General features: G+C 37.0%; 1 protein-coding gene and 1 long non-coding RNA gene across 4 annotated transcripts; one reads left to right on the top strand and one right to left on the bottom strand.

The window, feature by feature from the left end:
- Nucleotides 1-3,909: 3,909 nt before the first annotated feature.
- LOC122345399 lies at nucleotides 3,910-4,723 on the bottom strand. The gene is made up of 2 exons (XR_006251002.1): nucleotides 4,421-4,723; nucleotides 3,910-4,193 (listed from the first exon to the last, which is right to left on the bottom strand). It is a non-coding gene; the product is annotated as an uncharacterized LOC122345399 (long non-coding RNA).
- A 1,320-nt stretch (nucleotides 4,724-6,043) lies between these two features.
- trim2a (tripartite motif containing 2a) lies at nucleotides 6,044-25,126 on the top strand. 3 transcript variants are annotated; one of them, XM_043239338.1, is made up of 13 exons: nucleotides 6,044-6,176; nucleotides 15,045-15,223; nucleotides 15,610-15,844; nucleotides 16,029-16,180; nucleotides 17,169-17,349; nucleotides 19,645-20,371; nucleotides 20,600-20,703; nucleotides 20,812-20,979; nucleotides 22,033-22,201; nucleotides 22,858-22,928; nucleotides 23,070-23,210; nucleotides 23,314-23,445; nucleotides 23,534-25,126. In XM_043239338.1, exons 2-13 carry the CDS (start codon nucleotides 15,090-15,092, stop codon nucleotides 23,735-23,737), a joined length of 2,418 nt encoding a protein of 805 aa, XP_043095273.1. In that variant the 5' UTR covers nucleotides 6,044-6,176; nucleotides 15,045-15,089; the 3' UTR covers nucleotides 23,738-25,126. The 3 variants fall into 3 exon arrangements, with proteins under 3 accessions (XP_043095273.1, XP_043095192.1, XP_043095364.1); XM_043239257.1 differs by lacking the exon at nucleotides 6,044-6,176 and adding an exon at nucleotides 11,364-11,675; XM_043239429.1 differs by lacking the exons at nucleotides 6,044-6,176; nucleotides 15,045-15,223 and adding an exon at nucleotides 11,364-11,675.
- The last annotated feature ends 586 nt before the right edge of the window (nucleotides 25,127-25,712 follow it).

Here is a 25,712-nt window from a genome sequence, read left to right as displayed (position 1 = left end):
CAGTGGGACGCAAAGTGTATTCTAAGGTAAAGTGTAAAGAGGATTCCTATAATACAGAGTGAGTACATGCTAAAATAGTGCCTCATAGTCTTCACTGTGCCAAAATGTATTCAGACACCTTCAACATTTCTCACATTTATTTGCTATACTTTAAAAAATGGTATTAAAATATGACACGAACTCAGAGTTAAACTGAGAACAAATTAATCTTGTATGTAATGGATTACAATCAACCAAAATACAGTTTGTATGACAACATAAACAACTATCAACATTTAGTTGAAAGCAAATGCTACCAAGCAATGCTTAATTTCGTTCAGTCTCTAAAAAGGTTGTATTAGCAATTAAAGAAAAAACACTGCGGATTAATTCTTGTTGATTGAGTGTTTTTGTTTTTTGTTGGATGAACTTTAAGGACACAGCTAATAGCTAGTAAATTAGGCGCGGTCACTTTAAGAAACTATGCATCCAATATAGTGACGCGCGTGTGATTTCTTTCTACACAGATTACTTTCACTTAAGACATAATTAACACAGTTGCTCTCCAAGACAGCTATTTTGTCATGATCTTGTATGTATTCGAGCGCTTTGAGACGCGTCTCTCTGCGTGCTGGACTGGGTTTGTATTAGTTCGTTCACGGCAGGACGTGTGTGAGATCTTGTTTCGCGCTCTCTGCGCGCGCACTGAACACTGAGCGCCAGTACTCAGCTGAGCTTTCTTGTGTTTCAATGCTTTAAATTCTCTTGAATGTGACGCAAAAAATGTGCATATGATAAGCTTTCGTGACGAAAGCAGTGGCCCGTCACTGTCCTGAGCGTCTTTTTAGGCTGGCCTCGCCAGGGGGCCCCCCTTAGACGTGGACCCCTATAAATCCCCACCACCGACGGCTCTGGTAACACCAGTGACAGTTTTCATTAAAATGCATTTTACCAAATTTCTGCTGCAAGGTTTGAAACCGTATGTTGTCAATCATATACTCCCTAAATGAAGTAGTTTAACCCTAGTTTAACTATAGGTCTTTGTACAATTCCCTAACGATAAATAGGTTATACCAGTAACGTCGACTATAAGACAAATGTTAAAGAAAAATTAAAACACATACGTTTCTCATACGTTGTGTTGTTAATCATGCAACACAAATTAACTTATATCGAGTTTATCAGCAAATATCGCGATATTTGCTTGTAGTCCCGAGCAAGTGCGACGCTGATTAAATGCTCAACACACATAGTATGATTTCAGAAATACTAACTCAGGGGTGCACACACTTTTTCAACCCGAGAGCTACTTATGACATGACCGAGTCAAAATGATCTACCGCCCACTAAAAATGCAAAACACATTATTTATAAATATATTGAGAATTATTTTTATATAGTATATGCTGGTGTACCTTGCATTACTGCATCAACCTATATTGCACAATACAACTCAATACAACTGTACTTTTTTTTTTTTCACCCGGAACGATGCTTCAGTGGCCGCCCTTGCCTTTGAAGTTAGCTGTGTGAAAAATGACTGCTATCCGGACAGCTGGGATTTTAGTTCCTTCACCTTTCTCCTTCTCAGCTCGCTTTTCGAAAGGGAACTCGGTGTCATAGTTTTTATGAACAGCCCGAAAGTGGCGCTCCACATTTCCCTTCTTCAGTAAAGCATCTGTAGACTGACAGATGAGGCAAACGCACTTCGAAAATGACATTGTGAAAAAGAAGTCCTCCTCCCCCTCCGTATGGTAGTGGTGGGTCTTCGGCTTTTTACTTGGTCCAGCTTTTCCGCTCATTTTTATCCCCTTTCTTACTCGCTAGCTTGCTAGAGTTTTGCAGCACTTAGCGCAGTTGTATGCGCTTTTTTTCAATGCCATGCAATCTACCCACAATGCCTTTGGCCGTAATGGGCACCCCTGTAGACGAAGAGCGTTTAATCAAAACGAATTAGACGTAAAGCTATTGTAAAGTTGTGGCTCCCTCTGGTGGACAGCATCAACATTACAGACTTTCTTCTTTCGGTCGCACTGAAGTCTTTAAATGCTTTAAACTCCTTAGGATCAGGAATTCATGAACCCGTTTCTTCGCCGGGTCTTCACAATGTCCCCTTTTATGTAATATTTTAGTTATTGAGTTTTTACATTTACAATTTAAAATACAACTGAACCCATGTTGGTTCAGTCCATATGCATATCCATTTATTTGTTATGTTTATGTTTAATACATTTATTTTTTGAATGTATTACATTACTGTCACTACTATTTACACCTGCAATGATATTTTGTTAGAATGTATACATACTAATTATAATATATTAATTATAATTTGCACTCGCAAACTACACAAATCACATTCTGAAATTGTTTTAAATATAAATACGTGGTGATAGAAACCGCAGATTCATTCAAGAACAGAGTAATAACCTGTTTTTATGTTTTATAAATGCTTCAGAGAATGACTGATTTTTGGGGTTCAAAAAAGGTAAATTCATTCTGTAATGAAACACTGTGAAGAAATGCCCAACGTGGCTTTGTTTGAGCAATAAGAAAACGTTTATAGATTATTTTAATATTAAATATTTATACCGTTTATTGAATTTTGTTGCCTTGACACTTAGTGAAGCCTGTCACAGGCCATAAATGCTAACCAATCTGTTCATAAAATCATCCTAAACGTACGCGTGTGTAAAGTCTAGGCATATAATAGGCCTGCTACGTTGAAGAATCTATATTTGATGCTGTACAGTAATAATTAATCTAATGTTGGTCTTATAAATTTATAGGCTACAGTAAGTTAAAGGTACCTGTAGCAGCTGCACTTTAAATACAGTGTAAACATGTTTTAAATAAAAGATGCATGAATCTAAATGCACTATAAAACAAATAATAAAGTAATAAAATACAATTCTTTTTATATTAGCTATATTGCTAGTCTGTTCCTCTCTTTAAAAAGTTAAACTGTTCTGTAAATTAGTGGAGAACAGCTATTTAGTTACATTGTTAAGTTTATGGAAGCTAGGGTGAGCTGTGTGCTCTTTTTACTGAACTGGATCAACAAAAGACCAGTTAAAAATGGACTACATGTATTTATATACATTTATATGTATTTTTCATTTTTATTTTGTGTAAATTCATTTGACAAATAGACATTAAACGGCCCTCCAGAGCTCATGGCAGTGCCAGCGTCTCGAAGACAGCAACAAAGTAACAAAATAGTGTTGTATTATGCTCTTATACTATCAAGAATGGAGTAAAACAACTTCCGGGAACAAAATATTTTGTTGTCAGATGCGTGACATCTTGGCTGACGGAATGCAAAACTCCTACTGACCTGAACATCATGCAGATAAAAACAAACCAATGAGCATTCGAGCATTTCACTTCATCTGCATTGAAAGATGTTCTTTGTTAGCCACAGTAACCAATGGGAGCAAATTTAAGCAAAGGATCAAGTAATAGACTGCATCTTTAAATACAGAAGTTCTTGTAAAAAGAAGCCATTGGAAGTTCATCTTTATATATATATATATATATATATATATATATATATATATATATATATATATATATATATATATAAAAAGTTCTATTACTTTCTAAAATCTTAGGTATTTGTTTATTTTATTAAAAAAATGTTTTACAAAAATATCCCCAGGGCCAGGTGTGTTTTAGAGAATCTTCTCAGAAATTCTTGACATGCATGTTGATAACTAAAAGTATATTGATGGTAACTGACCACGGGGATATGTTAAATGAAGCCCAGAGGTCCTTTAACTGAAGTGTAGCATGAAGTAGCATGAAGTTCTTCACAAGCTGTGTTTGGTTTCAACACACTAACTGTCCTGTGGTGAAGATGAAGCATCCTCAAAAAGGCAAAGCAAACGACATTTCAAGCGACAGAATCAAAATCACCCGAGGCTCAAGAATCTTGTGAAACTCGTTTTTATGCCAATCCATGTTTACTTTCTCTTCCACTATCATGAAGTGTATATTTAAAGCTGTGATCATACAGTAGGCTACTTAAACAAAAGGTTATAGGTTATTCTATTTGATTTGTTAGTGTAATTTGATCATTATGACATTCAGTAAAGACGTCCTAATGTTTGTTGTAGAATGTGGTGTTGGCTTTGCATTCAGTGTTTTCTGAAGAAGCTGTAATCTCTTCTGACTGATTTGGTGTCAATAAAAATCCATTTACTGAGGAATCACTAAACAGGGGAAAAACACCTTAAGTTAGTTTACCTATATTTAAAATACTTGAAACATTACTCGTAAATGTCTTTATATTACATCACATCCATCTTTGTGTACCAAGTAGCCCATTTCTCATGACTAGACCAATTCATTAATCTGTTTTACACATTACATTCCACTTTGATAGAAATTAAGAAAGCAGTCCTTTTTAGGCATTTTTGTGATTCGAAATGTTACTCACGTCACAAAAACATCCCAAACACGATTCCAGAATGCCACAGCAACAAATAAAACAATCACAGACTCCAGGACAATCACAGCATTCAAAGCATTCCCAGCATCCAAAGTACTCCCAACATCCAGACCAATCCCAGCTGCATCCATAACAGCAGACAACATCCACATCCGTACGGACTTGCTCTACACTCTCCTTCTCCTTCTTCAGAGTGACATGTTCCTCTTGTTCACAAGCGCTCTTGCTGCACTCACATCCTTCCACAGCTCCACTAGTAGGTTTCAATGAAGGGTTTGAATCAGGGCAATGATTCCCACCTGATGTGTGCAGGGAACACAGAAACAACGAGCAGCAAACACTTCAAAATAAGAGTCCTAACAAAACCCGTGATATATCTTTACAAACATAACTGCTTTCTACTGGAATGCTTTTTAAACTTTTTTAAAGCTGAACTTTCAGCATTATTACTCCAGTCTTCAGAGTCACGTGATCCTTAAGAAATGTAAATATTTCTTTATATTATTAAGTATTTAAAACAATTGAGTGCATTTCTTCAGGATTCTTTGATGAAAAGGAAGATCCAAAGATCAGGTTTTGTGAGATTATACACTGTACCACTCAAACGCTTGGAGTCGTTTTTTTTGGGGAAAGAATTATAGACATTACTTTCATTTAGCAAGAATGCTTTGATCAAAAGGGATGATAAAGACATTAAGAATGCTACAAAAGATTTCTACTAATTCACATAAATACTCTTCTTCTGAACTTTCTTTTCATCGGGTAAACCTAAAAAAGGCAGCAAAATCATAATTTTAGAATAATTTCTGAAGGACACACTGGTGTAATGATACAGAAAATATTAGCTTTGATCACAATGATAAATCACATTATATTAAAATACAAAAATGTAAAAACTCAAAAATGTACATTTTGCTTGTATTGTATTGTAAAATTATATTTTTGTGACGTAGTTTAGATCAAATAAAAGCAGACTTGATGAGCAGAAGAGACTTCATAAAAATCTTACTGTTCAGTATTTACTGTACAGTTAATATGAGTTTGTGGTTTGGTTACATTTCAGTCATTTTGGTAGTAAAAGTTGATGAGCTGTCCAATTCTATTCACTATCTTTCCAGAATTAATCTGTGTCGTTCAATGCATCTGGAGCCGCAAAGGTTGACTGTCTGAAACCTGAAAGCGCAAGGAAAAAAAACATAATTTTTTAGCAGTGTTTACAGAATTTCCCTCACTTGTCAAACTTATTTGTGCTGTATGCATTTTTGATGTTAATAAAACATAATTCTGGTTTGGTTTTGTTACTCAGTGAAATCAAATGATAAGTAAAAAGACCTACTCATGGGTACTTTTTTTTTTTTTTTTTTTACCCTAAATGAATATATGTAAGTAGGAATACACGTGCATACACATACTGTGCTCAAGCTGAAATCCTCTCGTCCCTGCTGCGTGGTCAGGGACTTTAACCGAGGTTTAACCCCACACCTCACTTCCCCCGCCCTAATTTAAAACGCGCCCTTGCGATTGGTCACAAACCGCGGCAAGTCAAGGTAACCCCGCCCTCGCAGTCGTTCCGATTGGCTACTTTCCACGACTCCTCCCCTTGGCTTTTGACAGCCGCTGACGGCGCAGTGAGTTTTGTTATCCGCGCCTCACGTTTCGTCGAGAGAAAAATAAGCGGACAGATAGAGAGGTTCTGACAGTCTTTATTTGGTGGAATTAATCGGAGTGCAGACATGGAGATCGCGTGAGTATTTTCAGCTATTAGGAGAAAGCAGAAAGCGCAGAGAAAGAGCAGTTTCCTAACGTTGTGTTTCTGTAATCAACTCTCTGCAGTGACAGGAACATGTGCATTTATACTTTTTGACACTATTTTCGTAAATTATGATAGCACGCAACATTCAACTTTGTATGGCGCAGAAGATTAATTTTGCATTGATTTTATGCATAAAACAACATTTATGTCTATCATGATAATACGTAAACATAGGCTACCTGACAAATCACTTGATGGTACTTTAATTAGGCTGCTTTTTTCGTACTTTTTTTACTTTATGATTAAATCATTTTACTGTTACAAGCATATATTTTACTGAAGCTCAACTAGTGTGTTCAGATGCTCCAGGTCACCTTAATTCTGCAGCCTACTAACATTTAGAGAAATTACAATTTCCATTTATGACTATTTAGTATAGTAGTAAATGCATTCTAAAAATATTAGATCATATAATTCTTAATGTACATTAGCATTAGTATGCACATTAGTAACAGTATGTTACTTTAGGAATTATATGATCTACCTTTTTTTTTAGAATCCATTAACATCGCTGTACATGAGCCGTTTTCTTTTGTGGTAATTCATTGTAACGTGACAGCTGTGCTCCCTTCCTGAAACGTCTGGAAAGAGTTTATCAACACTTGCAGACTGTGCACTGACGCCTATTCAAGGAAAATATGCCACTCTGATATAAGACGGCGTGTGTGTGTGTGTGTGAGTTGTTACTTTTCGACAGTTTGACAAGACCTTGGTGGTGATCCTTTGTTTGCCTGTTGTAATTCACTTAGAGGTTGCAACTGATCACTGTAATGTATATAATTAGTTGACGATGCTGCCACACACACACACACACACACACACACAGTTGTAATAACAGCTTACTTTAAAGCTGTGATACTTTCAAGCCAGCTGTTTGTCTGAATTAATACATAATTTAAAAAAATAATGGGCAGTACTGCTTGTCTTAAGCAAAATGACTGTGTGAAAGGAAATGCAGATTATAAACAAGATCAGTTTACCGTCTTGGGCCGTAGAGCACACACACACACACACACACACACACACACACTCAAGCAGATAGTCCTTCTCAGGAAGCTGATTGGCCCAGTGTCCTGGTTTGCATACAGGAAGGTAGTGGCTCATGATATTTTTAGTGGCACTGAAGACAGAATGTTTTCTATAATTTTAACACTGAAAGGAACTATTAACCCAATTTTTAAAAGCATAATTATGCACCATTTATGCAGTGCACAGCCAGTCTGATTATTTATTATTTTTTGATTAAACATGAAACGAGAAATTTGGTAAATCCTAGCTGTTTCCCAACCAACTAAATTGGGTGGTGATGTAAAATACTAGGTTCAAAGAAGGACTATAGAAGTAGATGTTTTATGTGGGAAAAGAATGATATTTGAGTTGTTATAAATCTGCTGCAAACTGTCACATATGCAAAAACAAATGGTGTTCCTGCACAGTTTAATCTCTTCCTCGTTTATAACGGGGTCTACTGTGCTACGCTTCTAGCTATAGCCTATATGCAAAAAGTCCTGTTCTCCCAAGTGTCATGATTTAAATTGACACTTATATATTATAAATTGACTAAATAATAACTACACTGTAAAAAAAAAAAAAGCAGCTGTGGTTGCCGGAATTTGAGCATAAAATATACAGTAACAACATTTTAGGTTTTACGGTTTTACATTAAATGTTACCGCTAAATATGTTAAATACGTCATTTTGAACCTAAACAAGGTTTTATTCTTCATAAAGTATTACAATTGTTCATTTCTGAACCGTCTATGAGTATTAAATTGGTAACTCAAATCTCGTACAGTTATTTATACGTAATGGCTGAGTACGGCATAAATCAATACTGAATTGGCATATGGTGAAATTGTCAGATATGCAGTTCATCTGTGTCTACCCTCCGTCATGCTGAAATCATAGACTCAAAGGCAGCGGATAAAACTGTCTGATTTGCATTATTGCTGTTATTATATAGCCACACATTTTTTTCTGGATCTTAAAAATATGATTTCGGCTAACCTGAATTGAATGAGCAAAGTTGTTATTCCTCTTGTAAAGTTATGGCAGGATGAATGAGCTGAATTTGCTGTGTTTTACTTTAGCGTTGTGGTTTCTGCCTTTGTCTAGTGTTGGCTGTTGCACGTGCCCTGGCAGTGTGTGTGTGTGTGTGTGTGTGTGTGTGTGTCTGGGGTAAAGCCCTGATGAGGTGATTAGTGCTGATGAAAGTGGTGGAGGAGGGGCCGTGTAAAGAGTCAACCTTGTGTGACATGGATTGTGATGGGCTATGAATGTATGGCAAAGGTCACATGTCTGTGTGCTATCTATGCATATTTCCCTTACCCTTTTCTGTTACTGCACTTTTACATGTTTGTGTGTGCTTGTGTTCATCAGTTACATTTTTTGTATTCAAATTTTCATTGCATTAATCTGCATATTTATCTAATATTAAATAGCAGGTTAAGTAAAAATAAAATGAATATGTGCATATTTTTAGCAAAATGCTCATCTTTAGCCTTTCGGCTACTTTACTGTTGGAGATTTATATTTGAGGTGCATTGTAGTGAATCAATCAATACATGAAGCGAGAAAGTAAAAGCACCCAAGTATTTCTCTTGCACTTGAATGGAGTTCAGATTTTGTATTAATGTTTTATGTTCTGACACAACAGAATGGGTATTTTATGCTAATTATGCTGATTTCTAGAGGGATGTAGTGGCAGAGTAACGATATTTCAAGCCTTTATTTGTTTTAATTTGAATGATTACCGTCCCATATCCTGTTTTCAGGTGAAAGCAAATTTAGTGTTTCTTTTGTAAATGAAGGTCCCAGTGTGAATGGTTTGGGGAGCCGTGTCATCTCCTGGTGGGTCTTTTATCAAGTCTACAGTCAAGGCAGCTGTCTAACAGCAAATTTTAAAGCACTTCATGTTTCCTGCTTTTTTTGTGTGTTTAATCCATAATCATCAAAACTGAAACAAATAAAAGCTTGAAATATTTCACTTTGCGTGTAGTCAACTAATATAACATATAAGTTTCACTTTTTGAAACAAATTATTGAAATAAATGGACTTTCCCTCGATATTCACATTTTTTGGCACGTGCCTGTATATTGTTCATTCTTTACTCTGCATATTGTTCTTTCTTATAGAACAACTAAAATGAGAGCTGACTTCTTTCAGAGGCTCCAGGCCCGCATCTTCACACACTCATTGATCGGTTTCTCTCCCGTGCAATCTATCCTGCTAATAAACTGCAAATGCTTATTTGCAGTTATGAAAACCCTTTCCACTGTTTGTACAGTATATGGTAAACTTGATTATGAAACTTTAAAACAAATTATTTGGTTTTAAACATGTAGTTTATATATTACAAGTTTGTATTTTGTAGTTTTGTAGTTTTGTAGTTTTGCGTGGCCAGAAGGTCTGGGAACCTTGGCCGCTTTCATTGGTCAAGGCCCGCCCAAAAGGCCACATGACTGACAGGTAAAGCAACCAATCATGTTTCGTTTTGTGCCGCATCATGTTTATGGGTGTTGAAATGTCTCCACAATAACAGACCGATGTGTTCTTGGACTTATTTAAAAGAGTTTATGCCACATGCTTTTGAAAATCTAGCATGAGCGCTCAACCACAGTTGGTTTTTTCTTTAATGAGGGACATTGAGGAACACAACATCTTTCAGCGTGTTCAGTTGCTAGTTTTAGTGTGTAACCTATTTTCTTCAAGAGCTGGTGGATGTATGGTAAATGCGGTTGTATTGGTTGTTTAGGAAGATCAATAAAAGCCATATGTTTAAAACAAACATACTTTTAGCCTACGTGCAGTGAAGCAACTTTAATAATGCAATACCTGATTTCATACATGTAAGGGTTTTGCTCAAAACTCTACCCTACAGTAAACTGTAAGAAGTGGAGCTTTGTTTTTGTTGTTTTGAATGATGTGGTCAGGGTCTTGGTCATCACCATGGTCACCGGTCAGCAGGGCTGTGTGAAGCTAATGTGGTCAATTGCCAAGGCAGGTCATAAACAAAACAGCTGAGCTCAGTGTCTGGAAAGCCCTGCGATGGGCTGGACTGTTTAGCAGAGCTGAACTGGATGTTTGGCAGTGATGCTAGCTATATGCTTTAAGGATTTCTCTGTAGAAATGAGAGTGAGTAAACCCAAACATTAAAAAGTTCTGTTTAGAGCGATGCCCATTACAGTGTGTAATATAGCAATGTCTTATATTGATGTGTCATGCTTTTGCTTTGATTGTGAACGTTCATGTTTGTGAATTTGTCTATCGGTTATGCAAGCACACAATGTCTGTAAGAACAGAAGTAGGCTTAAGTTGTCAGAGATGGTGTTGGTATTATAGTGTTTAAATATAATTCTTGATTAACTGGAAAACTGTAACTACTTGCAGATATTTACATTTAAGGGTTGCACCGGTAGCAAAATTTCAATAATTATTTTCGCGCAAATAACAAAAAATAATAACGTCGTTATTTATTCACCCTAACGTCATTTCAAAACCTGTAACACTTTAACTCATTAACAAAAATAAATTGTATCTCCATTAAAAATTCATGCACTTTCAGAAAAAAAAAACTAAAACTTTGATGTCGCAAAAGGTTCATTGTGAACATAATTCATATGAATCGAGCTGTTTAAACCAATTCTTCTGAAGAGACAATTTATATGATTAATATAGGCTTTTATTCACATATAAATATGAAACGTGGCACTTATTTTTTTCATTTTACGTTCCTTCAATCAGGTCAGTCGGATCACATTTCTAATTTATTAAGCAAATTCACATTTCTAAGGCTTGTATGCTTTAAAGTGTGCGTTTTTTCTTTTTGCAGTTTAGTGTGTGCGTGTGTGTGTGTTGGTCCTCACAGCATCCCTCTCCCGTTTCTGCCTTACTGTGAGTCAGCACTAATAATGCACGCTGACAATAGCAGCCGTATTTCATTGGCTTGTGCTTTCTCACGTTCCCTCTCTCTCTCTCTCTCAGACTTTTTCTTCTGCATCATTGTTCAGTTTAATCTCCTAATGCCCTATTGGCTGAGAACCGGTCCCGGCATCTGCACCTTCATCTCTTCTAAGACCCAGAATTACATCACGGCCCCACAATGCTTTGCAAAGCGTGCTGCAGTGAGTTAGCATTAGAGGGAGAGAGAGCTGATGGGAGGAAAAAGGGAGGGAGGAAAAGTGAATGTTTACATGGTGAATTTATGAATGACGTCGAGAGTGAACGAAAGAAAGGTGTGGCCTGATTAAAGAGCCGGGGAGAGCGAGAGGCCGAGTGATCCCCCTTCCTCGTGTGCTAGTTTGAAGTGAGCTGTCATCTTTTTGCTGGCTTAGCGGTGCTCAGATATCTTTCCTGCTCAGTGCAGACGGAAACGCAGCATTGCTGGGTATCAACATGTGGGATGGTGCCTTGAGAACAGCTGCTTGATGGTAGGTTTCAGTGGAACTCTTTCTGGTATACTGCGGATGCTCCATTGATTCTCTCACTGTGCTGCTGGTAACATTTAGGCACAGCAGATGATAATACTCAATGTTTTGACACTTGGGTGTCATATAGCGATGCTTTAATATCGCTAAAAAATGTTGAAAAATGTTACAAGCGTACTGTATCTCCATATATGATATATATATCTGTTCTTGATGCAACTTTAAAAACCAAATGCATTATGTTGCAGCTTCTGGCGCTGTTAGTGTGGTGTGTGATGTTAGTCTTTCAATGGTAAATCAATGTTAATCAGTCTAATGGTAAAACCAGATGTCTTTATCGCTCACTCTTTGATGTGACGGGGAAATTGTGCAGAAGGCTTGCTTATGTAAATATTATGTAACAGAACCAAGCCGGGATGGCATGCGGAAAATGACAGGGGATTACAGGAGCCTAGGAAATTTGCTTTAGAGTCTGACTGAAATATCTGCAATACGGCCTAGACTATATGTTGTATATACACTATTTCAAATGAAGAAATAATCTTAAAAAAAGTCCTCAGATCAGTTTCAATTCTAAAGCAATTGAGAAATCAGATCAATCTGGGAGAAGGATAAGCTCATGTGCATGTAAAAGCATATTAGACAATATGATCTTCTTGTTGTCATATTAGCAGCAGTGTATGGGAGTTAACTCACTTCCGCTGCATTTCGTCTAGCAGCTGATTTTAATTTAAGAACTTGTCCTGTGTGAACGCCCCCTTATGCTCTGGTTCAGATGTTCACGCTCTCCTTCAGTCTCTCAGTGTTGCTATGGTGATATGTCTCGGTGAAGCTCTTTTCCAGCAGAACGAGGGGGTGGATGATGTCCTTGAGGGATCCACTTCAGTACTGTGGCTGTGCCCTGCTTCTTTCCATCTTACTGATCTACAGTACATGTGACATGCCCTACATTACAATCTGCGCTTCCTTTAAATCAAATCAGAGATGGCAGTTTGCGGACTGTTTTCTCATAAATGGCTCTCCCTGGCCAATTTTTTTTTCTGCTGATTTATATCAGGTATGATATTTATATATGTGCAGGAATATCACAATGTCTGACAGATGTTCTCACAACTCATCATTAGTTCTTCGGATGTTAAAGATGATGTGGTACTACTTCTTTGCAACTGGGCGGTTCAGGTTTATTAATAATTGTTGTTGATGTGTAAATGCGTGTTCATGCGTTGAAGTGCATTCATCTGTCTCATGTTCGAAATTTACATAAGTACAAAACAAGCTATTTGCAATTTGGTTTCAGCTGAGGATAATGATTTTTGAACGTCACAGTATATTTACATAGTAAAGAACTATTTTAGCATTTTGTTTCAATATACCAATGACTTTGCACAACTTTGACATTTAGTGTTGGAATTAGAATCAAGTAGCAATAGTGTACAAGGATGAAACAGTTACACTGATAGCTTCAAAAAGCAGTGCTGCTGATAAGAAGAAGAAGAGCTACAGTGCTGGAGGCAGAGGAGGATTGATCTGCTCCCCACAGGAAATGATAGCAATTACAGAACAAATGGGTTTGAGTGGAACCATGCTGGTATTGTGGCAACCTGAAGCATTTTAATCTTAAAGGAAAGGCTCAATTTTTCCTCACCACTGAGAATGGACAGGATGAAAAAAGCTGTCTGTCATTAAAAAACTAATTTTAGAACTCTATTTGAGCTCTGTGTTTAACACAAAAGAATATACTTTAAAGAATGTTGCTCGCATACACTTGGTTCATTTTAAACATTTATTTGATGCACATGTATATAATATATAATGTTGGTAACCAAACAACTGCTGGTAGCCATTGACCTCAACAGTATTTTTCCCTCGGATATCTTCTCTTGTGCTCAACAAAAGAAAGAAACTCACAGGTTTGGAAAAACATGAGGGTGCACAAAAGTTTTCATACCTTTAATGTGACTGAATTTGTATGTGAAAGCGTATTTTTTTTCAGTGGTTCTGATCTAACCACAATAAGAGTATGTTGCGTTGCTAGACTTTAATAGCTTTCCCAATATGTAAGAGATTTATGTTTCACTTTAAAATTATTACTTTGTACTGCATCCGGTGCAGACAAGCCCATAATTTTTCTCTTTATGAGCTTTCATATGCCACACCAGACTATCTTTTCCAGTCTGTTACGTAGATATTGTCCAGAAGCCTGTATTTAGAGTTGGACTTTTACTGAGCACTTTGTGGTCAGTGGATGGACTCACAGATGCACGATTCTGCTCGGCTCAGCACTGAAGACATCTGGACTGTTCTTCTGCTCGGCTTTCTGCACTCTGTGCATTAAAACAGACAGCTTTTAAATGCCTAGTGAAATATTTACTGCTATGGCCGTATGGCTGTTACGCTGGCAGCAACACTGCTTGGATAAAATAAGTAACCAAGTATTTTTCTCAAACCGTCCATAAAATACAGCTGTGAATTTTTTTTTAATTCATTAAAAAACATTAAACATTTCCAAAATGTTGTACATGCTCATTTCCTCTGGTTTTTTCCCCATTTAACAGTTAATCTTTAAAAGAACTAATCATTAGTAATGCTGTTAAATTAAAATTTCTAATCTAAATCAAGTCTAATGCAATGTAAATTAAAGGACATGAATAGGTCTTCATGCATTTTATATATATATTTTTTAATATACCTTTAATAATAATATTAACATTTTTTAATAAGAGTTTTTATTGCAGAAAATAAGTTCTGTGACCAATAAAACTGACTCTTATACATTTTGTTCATAATACAATACAATATACAATACAATAAAACATTCATGATATGACGATCTTTACAAAAGAAAACCGAAATACAAGCTAAATGTAGCTAAATAGGACTCTTCGACATCACCACCATTAGGCTTCTGACAACTCTTAATATTTTTATATATTAAAAAAAAACTTTAAAGATGGAGTTACAAGAGTTTGCAAGGGGCGTGATTATATACCCAATGAGAAAAGCGAAAGCTTAAAAAATGACGTATTACTGAGTACGTATTACTGATATGCTGTAAAATAAACGGAAAATATTTTGTGTTTGCTTGTGTTAATCACAGATCTTATTTTGGACATTTAACCATAGACAGATTTAATAACCCATTGTCTTGTAGCACTCTGTTATCATGCTGTACTGTTCATCTGAGTCATGGCTGATGTTTTACTCACAGACATAAGTCAATACAGCATGCTTCAATGAATCTGTCTTCATAAGAACAGGCACCTTGTTTGAAAGAATGAATGCAGTGTATTTTAACACAGAAGAAACAGCTACACCTTGTGGGTCTTCCCAGGAAAGACATCTCATGTGGTCTCTCATCCTCTGGACGTGCAGGGTCCGGGCTGAAGGAGTGTGGGAGGTCTTTGACAGAGCGTTAGGATGGCAACTGAAGCTTCTACCCTCCCAAGTCCAGTGGTGCGTCAGATCGACAAACAGTTCCTGATTTGCAGCATCTGTCTGGATCGCTACAACAATCCCAAGGTCCTTCCCTGCCTTCATACCTTCTGTGAAAGGTGCATCATTATTTTCCTCAATTCATTTATTTTAGTGCTCAGATTTTATTATTACTACAAATTACTTCTGTTAGCAAAGCTCAGAGCAAATGACATCATGGTAACCTCTGCATTGTTGTGAGGGTGGTTTTATTTTTTAGATAGCCTCGGAGCACAACTTAAGGGAATGGTTTACACAAAATTAAGATTCTGCCATTCACTTTCATGTCATTCCAAACCTACGTGACTTTCGAGGGATCGCAAAAATGTCCATGCAAAGAATTTCAGTGGAGTCCGGTGTTTTTGTCGACCTCGGTGACTTTTAATGTGTTATGAATGTGTTATTCGTGAAAGCCAGGCACTGCCGCTGGAGTTGTTGTTTCAGTGACCTGTTCCTGTCTCTCCAGGTGTCTACAGAACTACATCCCCGCCCACAGTCTTACTCTGTCTTGCCCCGTGTGCCGTCAGACCTCCATCCTGCCAGAGAAAGGTGTGGCGGCACTTCAGAGTAATTTCTTCATCACCAACCTGATGGAGGTGCTAAAGAGGAGCCCAGACACTAACCTCAGTGAGGACTGCACCGACGCTATCAACGGAGTGGCCAGTGGACAACCACTCTCCTGTCCCAATCATGGAGGAAACGTAAGATTTAGAGAGCAGCACTTCAAAAATCTTTCCAAAATATGTTGCGTACAGATGCCTCGCTGTACTGCACAGTATGTTTTTTCCTCCAGGCAAGTTGCATTCCATCCAGTTTTTGCAAAAGGAGAACATAATAATTCAGTTTAAGGGTGTTCGTATTCAGTATGATATTTCTCGTCACCAGGTAATGGAGTTCTACTGTCCACCGTGTGAGACAGCCATGTGTGAGGAGTGTACCAGCGCAGAACATGCAGAACATGCCACCGTCCCGCTAAAGGACGTTCTAGAACAGCACAAAGCCTCACTACAGGAGCAGCTGGACGCCGTCAAAAACAGGCATGGAACATGTGCTCGTGGACACACTGCTACGGAGTTTAACTTTGCTGTTTCGTGCTTAAGCAAGAAAACGTCTCATTTAAAATAGGGCTGATTATGCAGAATGAAGAAAAGCTTATAAACACACAAGTCCTTCAATTTACTCCTCGCACCATTAAATGACAAATAATCCCAGATGGTTGAGGTTGACGTTACAATATTTAAAAATATCAACATGATGATCACGGCATCATGAAAATATGTCATTTTCAAAACTAATACACATTTTCAACTGCATTCCCCGATTTGTTCTAATCACTCGTTGTAGTATAAAATTCTCCAAGTAAAGCTGAAGAGATGCATCCTATACTGATCACCTGATAATAATCACCTGACATATTCACACGACTTCTCAATCATCTCATTAATTGCATTAATTGCCAGAGTAGAAGTGACTTTGTAACATTAATTCAGTGCAGTGAGCATTAACTCATCAACACTGACTTTCATTATTTCAGTAGGTGCTTGCTACCTTGGCTATTATTGTTTTATTATTAAAACCAGGGCCAGCGTATTCATCTATATATGATTTATTTATGTTTAAAGTACAAGTGTAAATCAGATAGTGATAATATGAGGTCATAAAAAACTGGTGAGCGTTTATTATAGAATTAAATGTTGACAAAATATTTATTTAAATACTGGCTTGCATACGCAGTTTATGAAATAAATGAAAAATAAATAACCCTAACCAAAAAATAATAAGACAATATGCATTCCTTAGAAAATCCTGAGAAAGCTGATGTTAAGCTGATAGGTTCATAGTTGGGTTGAGGCTAAACCCTGCAAGGCAGAGGTATTTGCTATCCATTTGTCTATGTGGGAAACAGTAATAACATAAATGAGAAAAAAGTGTAGAGTAGATTTGTCCAACGTGTTTGACTGGGAGTGTAAAAAATGAAATAAAAGCAACATAAAAGAGATCAAATATGTAACTTGCTCTTTTTAGACTGCCAGAAATCGACTCTGCGCTGGAGATTTTGTCTGATATCCTTCAGCAACTGAGCAATCAGAAGAGTTCAATAGAAGAAGTGATTCATTCAACTTTTGAGGAGCTTCAGAAGACCCTAAACGTGCGCAAAAGTGTTCTGCTGATGGAGCTGGAGGTCAACTACGGGCTCAAACAGAAGGCTAGTACACTTATTCTGGTTTTTGTTGTTGTTGCAGTTTTTTGGGACATCAAGCTGTTCCCTCAAATATTTAGCAAAATATCAGCATTTTGGGGTTTTTTAACATTAGCCTTAAATTCTACCCATTGTTAGATTACGTCTTTGGTTACAGTATCAACTACCCCTAAGCAGTGCATAAAATCTAGTGAATTGTGAGTAGCTGATTTATATCCCAGGTATGTATTTCAACTGGGCTTTTTTCAGACATACTTGTTATGTTATATATATATTTTTAGTATATACACATGCTTTAATGTCTAAAAAACTTTGTATCTTATATTGTTGTACACATTACAAATATTCAGAGTGCATTAAAACAAGTATAGCAGCATATATACTTGCTGTGAAAAAAAATGTGAAAAAACATACTACTGAATGTATTAAAAATGCACTTGGAACAAGTATGTTTGTAGTATATTTGAATTACTACAAACATACTCATGTACATTAATACATTATAAAAACTTAATGAATGAAAAAAGTGTGAAATGCTATTACAGAGCTATCTTATGCATTTGTGTAATATTACAGTAATACCTGTAATACTGAAAAGTACAGATTATTACATAAATTAATAAATAAAAATTACAATGCTATTTTTAACTTTTTTGAAAAAAGGGCAGAAGTGAATAGCTGTGTTTGTGTGTGTGTGTGTGTGTATACTTAAATACTTCAGATAAAGAAGATAAAGTATAAAAAAAAATAGGAATATATTAAAAGAATAGGTCACCCAAAAATAAAAATGTGCCCATATTTTAGTCACCCCAAAGACATCGTAGGTGCATATGACTTTCTTCTTTTTAGTTTTAAAATTATAATGTAAATAACTGACACGAAAACACAGAGCTCTGGTTTCTTGAGACCTATGACTCGACGACAGTTAGACTGTTCTTGATTTTATTTCCTGCACTGTTATTTGACACCCGTCCATCTTGGCTCCCCTGTTATCATTCGCCTCGCTGTGGTGAATGTTTAAACCAATCAGTATCTGCAGCACGTGCTTCTGTGAGGGTCTGACATCAGTCCTGGCAGCAGGCAGTGCGTCACATGGGAATGATTCATCTGGGAGAACCAGACCAACTACAAAATCACCTGAGCCCTTAAACACAGAGTAAACAAAGGCAGCGCAGTCGCTAGCAGACACACATAGCCTTTGCAATGGAAGATGACTGTGATAAACAAGTTGAGGTGAGGTAGGATTCTGGATTCGGTTATTTTTATGGAGTGATGTTTTTTTAGCGCTTGAAAACCAAACTGTTTGTGTCAAGTTTTTTTTTAATGTGATGTTTTTATGAGGGTCGCTAAAAACTGTGATTGGAGTTATTTGTGTGTGAATCATTGCTTTATCAAAGCATGGATCTGCCAAAGTGTTTAGTGCATTTGCTCCTGTTGCTGTCATTCTGTGATGAATGATGTATCAGACCACTTTTTTTCTGATATATATATATATGGCATATTCGGTAAGACCCGAGTGTGCATACCGACAATTGTTGTTCATTTAGACCCGATTGTTGTCCACTGTATTCTTTTGCTGCTGCTTACTATACAATACTTAAATACAAGCTTTGAGCAGTGAAGGGTAGTGCTTGATGTTTGTCATTTCTCTGATCACAAAAGCAGACATGGTGTTATGTTTACAGGAAAAACAATAATGTACAGTATATGGAAAATGATGTTTTTGAGAGCTAAACCACATAAACACATTGCATTTAGCAACATCATATGACCCCTTTATCACATGCAGTGGTGTCCGCTAGCTAAAATGCTTAAGGTTTTAATTTTAAGTACTAAAAAAAATATTATAACTATTTAAAATAACTGTTTTGTATTTTAATATCAATCTTAATCTTCCAATATAAAAATTAATATTATAAAAACAATATATTATTTAAAAATCTATATAATTATTAAATGTATACATTATTATATTGTAAATTACACTATACTTTATATAAATTATTATTTTAACATTACTTGAATAATTCTAGGTTTATTCATAGATTATATATGATATATTATTGTTTGCTTTTGTAAAATAAAGTACAGTTTCTAAAAATGATATTGTTAGCAAAACAGAGTTTAAGTTTTAGCTATGCCCACCTTTTAGATGCAGAATCTTAAACATTTAGCTTAGTTTAAAAGTTTGTCTAAAACAGATTTTCATCGGATTTCGGTCTGTGTTGTATGAATAATTCACGTGTGTGTGTGTTTTTGCATGAATGTTTCCGAATGCACATCTCTTATGTGTCACTACAGGTGTTGCAAGCCCAGCTGGAGTCATTGCTGCAGGGGCAGGAGGGCATTCTCAGCAGCTGCAGTTTCACAGAGCAGGCTCTTAATCACGGCTCGGAGGCTGAAGTCCTATTGGTCAAGAAGCAGATGAGTGAGCGTCTCGATGAGCTGGCCAGTCAGGAGCTCCATCTTCAGCCAGAGGAGAACAGCCAGCTGGACTTCTTGGTGGACACAGACGGTCTCCGCAAATCCATTCACAACCTTGGTGCTATAATAACCACCAATGCTGTTGCTGCAGAAACTGTTGCGACCGGTGAAGGCCTGAGGCACTGTATCGTGGGGCAGCCTACTTCTGTGACCGTAACAACAAAGGACAGAGACGGCGGCCTGTGCCGGACGGGAAACGCTCTGCTAATAGCTGATCTTTCTGCCTCTGAGGGCACCGTAGCGGGGGAAGGTGTAGTCACGGATCATAAAAATGGCACTTATGAGTTTGTATACACGGCCCCGTGCGAGGGCCGCTTCGCGCTGACGCTAAAGCTCTACGATCAGCATATTAGGGGCAGCCCCTTCAGCATACGCGCCAGCAAATTGACAGACATCTCCCTGGCTGCAGACGGAGGCAAGAAACGTCTCAAATCTCCAGGAAGCAGCCATGTGAAGCAGCGAGCCATCAAGCGCCCCCCCAGCATGTACAGCACGGGCAAACGGAAAGAAAACCCGATTGAGGACGACCTCATGTTTCGAATCGGTGAGATGAATGACCTTCGCTCTCGTAACACATAGCCCAAAACAATCTCCTATTAATAAGCAGTAACATAGGAGTTTGAGGCAAAAAACTAGTTAATGGTGTGTTAATAGCAGAATAGAGACACAAAACAAAGTGTGGCCATGATTTACAATATATAGTTTATATTTGTGTGTATGTGTTAATATGAGGTGTACAATATATAAAACAGATGTATTTTTCGTCCCAAAGGAACTAAAGGCAGGAATAAGGGTGAATTCACCAATCTGCAGGGAGTTGCTGCTTCTTCTATTGGCAAGGTCCTGATAGCTGATAGTAATAATCAGTGTGTTCAGGTATAAAATGCTGCACCTGTTTAATCACATCACCCGGTTTTCCATCATTCTGCACATTGCTTCTCGATTTTAGAACATTTGCAAGAAAAGAAATTGTTTTATTGACAGATATTTTCAAATGATGGACAATTCAAGAGTCGTTTTGGAGTGAGGGGCCGATCACCAGGACAGCTTCAGCGGCCCACTGGCGTGGCTGTGCACCCTAACGGTGACATCATCACTGCTGACTATGATAACAAATGGGTCAGCATTTTCTCCAGCGATGGCAAGTTTAAGGTATCTACGCGTTTTATGTTTATGATGCTAGAATTTATGGCAAATTCGAGTTTTTATAAGACTCAGACTTGTCATTTTTACTCGGACTCTGAAATAACCGAGTCCAGGGAGCGCTTAAGGAAATGTCACTGCTACACATTAAATACACAAAAATGACGTCAAAACTTGGACGGTATTTATAAATATAATGTCTTAAGTGAACCTGAACAGGTGGGAGAAATAGAAATGTCAAAATATTTGATCCATTGTGGATCAAGTCTTAAAGCATAACCAGCGTAGACTACATTATAAAAGTGAATCAAACAACAAAAGAAAAAGAGAAAGTCACTCACTGCTATTGGCTGAATGTAAAATCCTCAGTGTTGTGTGTAGACTACTGCCGTTACCAGGAAACTGCTGTAGCGCCTCCTACTGGCACAGAATCAATCATTAGCATTTTCAATAAGCCCCTCTGCAGTTTTTGTTCACCTGCATAACCCAAATTTACTGACTCGTGTCTTAAACACGCTTTTACAGTCATTTTATTGTTTAATCTGTTACCATAAACCCTACCCTGCTTATATGGCAGGCTATTTATTTTTATTTTCAAAACATTTTTTTCAGGTCTTAAAGTTTTAGATGTGATTTTTGATTTCTGCACAGATGTAGCTCTGCACACTGCATCTAGGATTCTGATCAACATTTAGCCTTGAAAACCATGTCCAAAAAAAACATTTATTTACTAATTTTTACTATATACCTTTATACCGTGGTTCATTTAAATATAATATGCAGGTGTGGCTTATCTATTGCGTGCAAAAGCTTTGAAATCAAAATGGAAAGATGCAATAGAGGTTTGCTTTCATTACATTTAAACTTTTTAACCTTTACAACTAAAAATGGCAATTTCAATTTAAGATACTGACAAACATGGAGTTTCACTGGACTCGGACGTAACCCTTTGGGGCTCTGGACTCGAACCCAACACTATCAAAAACATGTTAACATCTATTTATAAATAAACATACAGGACTGAATTTTGGTAACATTTTTCTCTTTCTGGTCTTTTTACAGACTAAAATTGGCTCAGGGAAGCTCATGGGTCCTAAGGGTGTAGCGGTGGATAGAAATGGCCACATCATTGTGGTTGACAATAAATCCTGCTGCGTCTTCATTTTCCAGCCCAATGGAAAGCTGGTATCCAAGTTTGGCAACCGAGGCAACAGTGACAAGCAGTTTGCAGGTACTTACCTGGGTTACACACCGACATTTGTGCAGTCCTCAGAAATGATCATAAATACACATTTTCTAATTGGAAATTGGGCATGATCTGGAATTTAATAGTTTCTAGACTGACCAGGCTATAAACCGTAAGCATGACAGGGGAAAGAACCATCGCTGTATTCATTAAGTTTCAGTAGCTTTTCCAAAAACTATATTTTGCTATTTACATTTGTAAATACTATCTGATGCAGATTGTATGCATTTCACACTGGAGATATGGTATTTCATTCAAAGAAAACCCAGGAAAAGTAGCACGCTATCTTGATATTCTCTTCTACTAAGTAAAAAGTATACTTTATAGCCCTATCGACTAAAAATCTTCGGATCATTTTACTTTTAATAAGGTTTTCCTAAAAATATCCACCATGATTCATGTTCTTTCCGGCACTTTGAACGTGATAAAATCGTAATTTGATTTCAGAAATGTTAAGTAGGAAATTTCCGAAAGCGCTTGAAGGCAGCATTAATGTCAGTTTATGCAGTATCTGAATTAGTCAGTTTTTCAACTGGAAGGCAAAGCAGCATTTCATAAATGCCATATTGGGTGGGCTCACGTGTCGAGGGCTTGAGGTCACCAGCCGCTCAATCTTCAACTCTTCATCTTTTCTTTCACAGGTCCACACTTCGCCGCAGTGAATCAAAATAATGAAATCATTGTGACTGATTTTCATAATCATTCTGTAAAGGTAAAATACCTATTCTAATATATTTCCATGTTGTATTCCTCGGAGGTCATTATGGCTACTTTTTGAATATAATGGTTTGCTCATATGTTCAAAGATCACCAAAACTGATGAGTTAATGCAGAGTATGTGATCAAATTGCAGGTGTTCAGTCCAGAGGGCGAGTTCCTACTGAAGTTCGGGTCAAATGGCGAAGGAAACGGTCAGTTTAACGCGCCGACAGGTGTGGCAGTAGATGCCAATGGCAATATTATAGTGGCAGACTGGGGCAACAGCCGGATACAGGTAATACACGCTTAGGTTATTTCAACGTGTTTAACAATATGATCACACGTCAGATAAAGGTTTAACAGTTTCATATGATCACACTTTTTCTGTGGGACTCTAGGTGTTTGATGGTAGTGGATCCTTCCTGTCCTATATCAACACCTCCGCGGACCCTCTGTATGGCCCACAAGGACTGGCTCTGACCTCAGACGGCCACATTGTGGTGGCAGACTCTGGGAACCATTGTTTTAAAGTATACCGTTATCTCCAATAGCACTCTCATCTCTAAAAAAGAAATACTTGCACTTGTTCCTTAACTCTGCCACCCTTGTGCCAAATAGGACCCTCGTGTTGCATTGAAGTTGTGTTGTCGTGGATTCCTTTGTGACCCCTCACCTCGGGCAGAAGAACAGACTTCTTTGGTTTTGCACTGTACAGAAATAGCTCATCCAAAAATACTAATTCTGTCATTTAGCCTCAGGTTGTTTCAAACCAAATATGGATTTCTTTATTCGTTGGAATGTAAAAGGGTTTTTTTTTTTTAAAGAATATCCTTTTTTGTCTATTTAATGTAACCATAAACACCATAAATGAGCTCCAAGCCGTACAAAGACATTGTGGGCAGAAAACATCAATCTTCCTTGTTGCTTTACCTTTTAAAATATTTTGGCATTAATCACATCATTTTTTTGTCTGAGAAAAGGGAGAAAAACGATACAAATATATATTATTACGCATATAAAATTGATACGCACATTAATACACGTCTTTTTGACTTACTATATGTATACATGAGAAAATAAATATCACCTTTTGAGCTCCGTGGAAGAAAGAGTGGTTTGGAACAACATGAGTATGAGTAAATGATGGCAGAAATGTAATTATCGGTTGAAAGTTATGCTGTTCTTCACTTTTGACTCTGCTACACGTTAGGGAAAACATTCATGTTTCTACTGTATGTTGAAAAATCTGAATGTTCAGATGATTATAAGGGAACTCTTCAAAGCATTGACATGTATAATAAAAATTTTAAATTACTATCTGTGCAGCAAATAGACAAAGCCCCCCCCCAAAAAAAATCTCACTATGGTGGGCTGGTATTAACAATATTTGGCAGAATTAGCCTGTTTAAAAGTGATGTCAGGTATATTTACAAAATATGCAACAATATATGTGCTTCTTTGCTATTGACTGTGATGTGCACAACTGTGGTTGGTACAGTGTTCTTAAAATGTAATTAAGTCTCTTGAATCACCCACATATTATGCAAGAAGCATCACTTGATACGCTTTTTAGATTGTAAACATAATTTTACGCTGCGCTGTTCTTTTTAAATTCAGCTGTGGTCATTTCTCCGTGTTGTTCAGAGAAACGATATCACATGCTCAAATCACCAGATGCACTTTGATTGAGCAACACAAAAAATATGCATAGTGCTATTATTAATAACAGCCCCCTGGTTTAATGTTCACCAGAAGACGCGTTATTATAATTACGGATCTTCATGTGTTGTGAGAGTGGTTGTGTTGCTGACAAACCATGTTCAGCGTTCATACGCTTCAAAAACTGAAAAAGTGCCCAGGTTCTTTTTAAGTGTATTGATGCCACACAGATACATCTTCCTTGTTTTATGTGTGTTCTCCTGTACAGTTCCATTGTCAAACACAGGGAACTATTGCTGCTTGTTTGCACAAAATACACGATATATAACGTGATGTACATTCCAAAATGTATTTCTCCCCTTTAGATTCACAAACTTGCTTTTTGTAGCATTGAAGCTTGCGTTTTACTCCTTTGTAAAATATATACACGCACCACATGAAAGAACGTGCAACCAGTTATGCTTTCACATTTGTAGATTTTCATGCCGCATCAAGGTGACCTGTGTTATATCAACTTGTGCACAGCTCAAAAATAAACTGCATTATTTCAGATATTTTGGATATATTCTAGTGATTGACTAAACACAGACCTATAAAATGATGGTGAACATTTTTATATGGATGCGCAATTTGTTCTGTTGTACTTAAAGCAATCTAGAACCTCAGATGGAAACTTAGGACAAACAGTAGAAATACAGTAAAATGTACCGTTTTTATTGAGCGATTCAGTTTGACAACTTGACTAATTAATTGACTATGGTTCTTACTTTCCAGTCAAGAACACCTTCTCCTGAACTACTCATCAATTCAGGATTTACTTCATGTCCAATTTGTTTAAATTGCTAAATTTAATAGAAGGGCCATGAAAGCAGGGTCTATTTTTATGGTGAATGTATTTTAAGTTTAAAATCACGGAAAAGGCAAAACTATCTATTTTAAATTTATTTCTAACACGTAAATAGGTTAGAATTGTTTTAATTGTTTAAATATCCTGTTTTGCTCATGTTTTGTCAAGGAAAAAATAAAAGGTGCTTAAAAGGTTTTTCGCAGAGATGACACAGAAGAACCATTTTTAGTTCCACAAACTATTCAGTTAAAAGGTTTCTTTCCTACCTTTTTTAGAATCTGAAGAACCTTA

Source organism: Puntigrus tetrazona, chromosome 1, assembly GCF_018831695.1.
Source record: "Puntigrus tetrazona isolate hp1 chromosome 1, ASM1883169v1, whole genome shotgun sequence".
NCBI classification, from domain to species: Eukaryota; Metazoa; Chordata; class Actinopteri; order Cypriniformes; family Cyprinidae; genus Puntigrus; species Puntigrus tetrazona.
The sequence above is the reverse complement of the archived record's forward strand: the minus strand, read 5'-3'. Positions and strand labels throughout refer to the sequence as shown.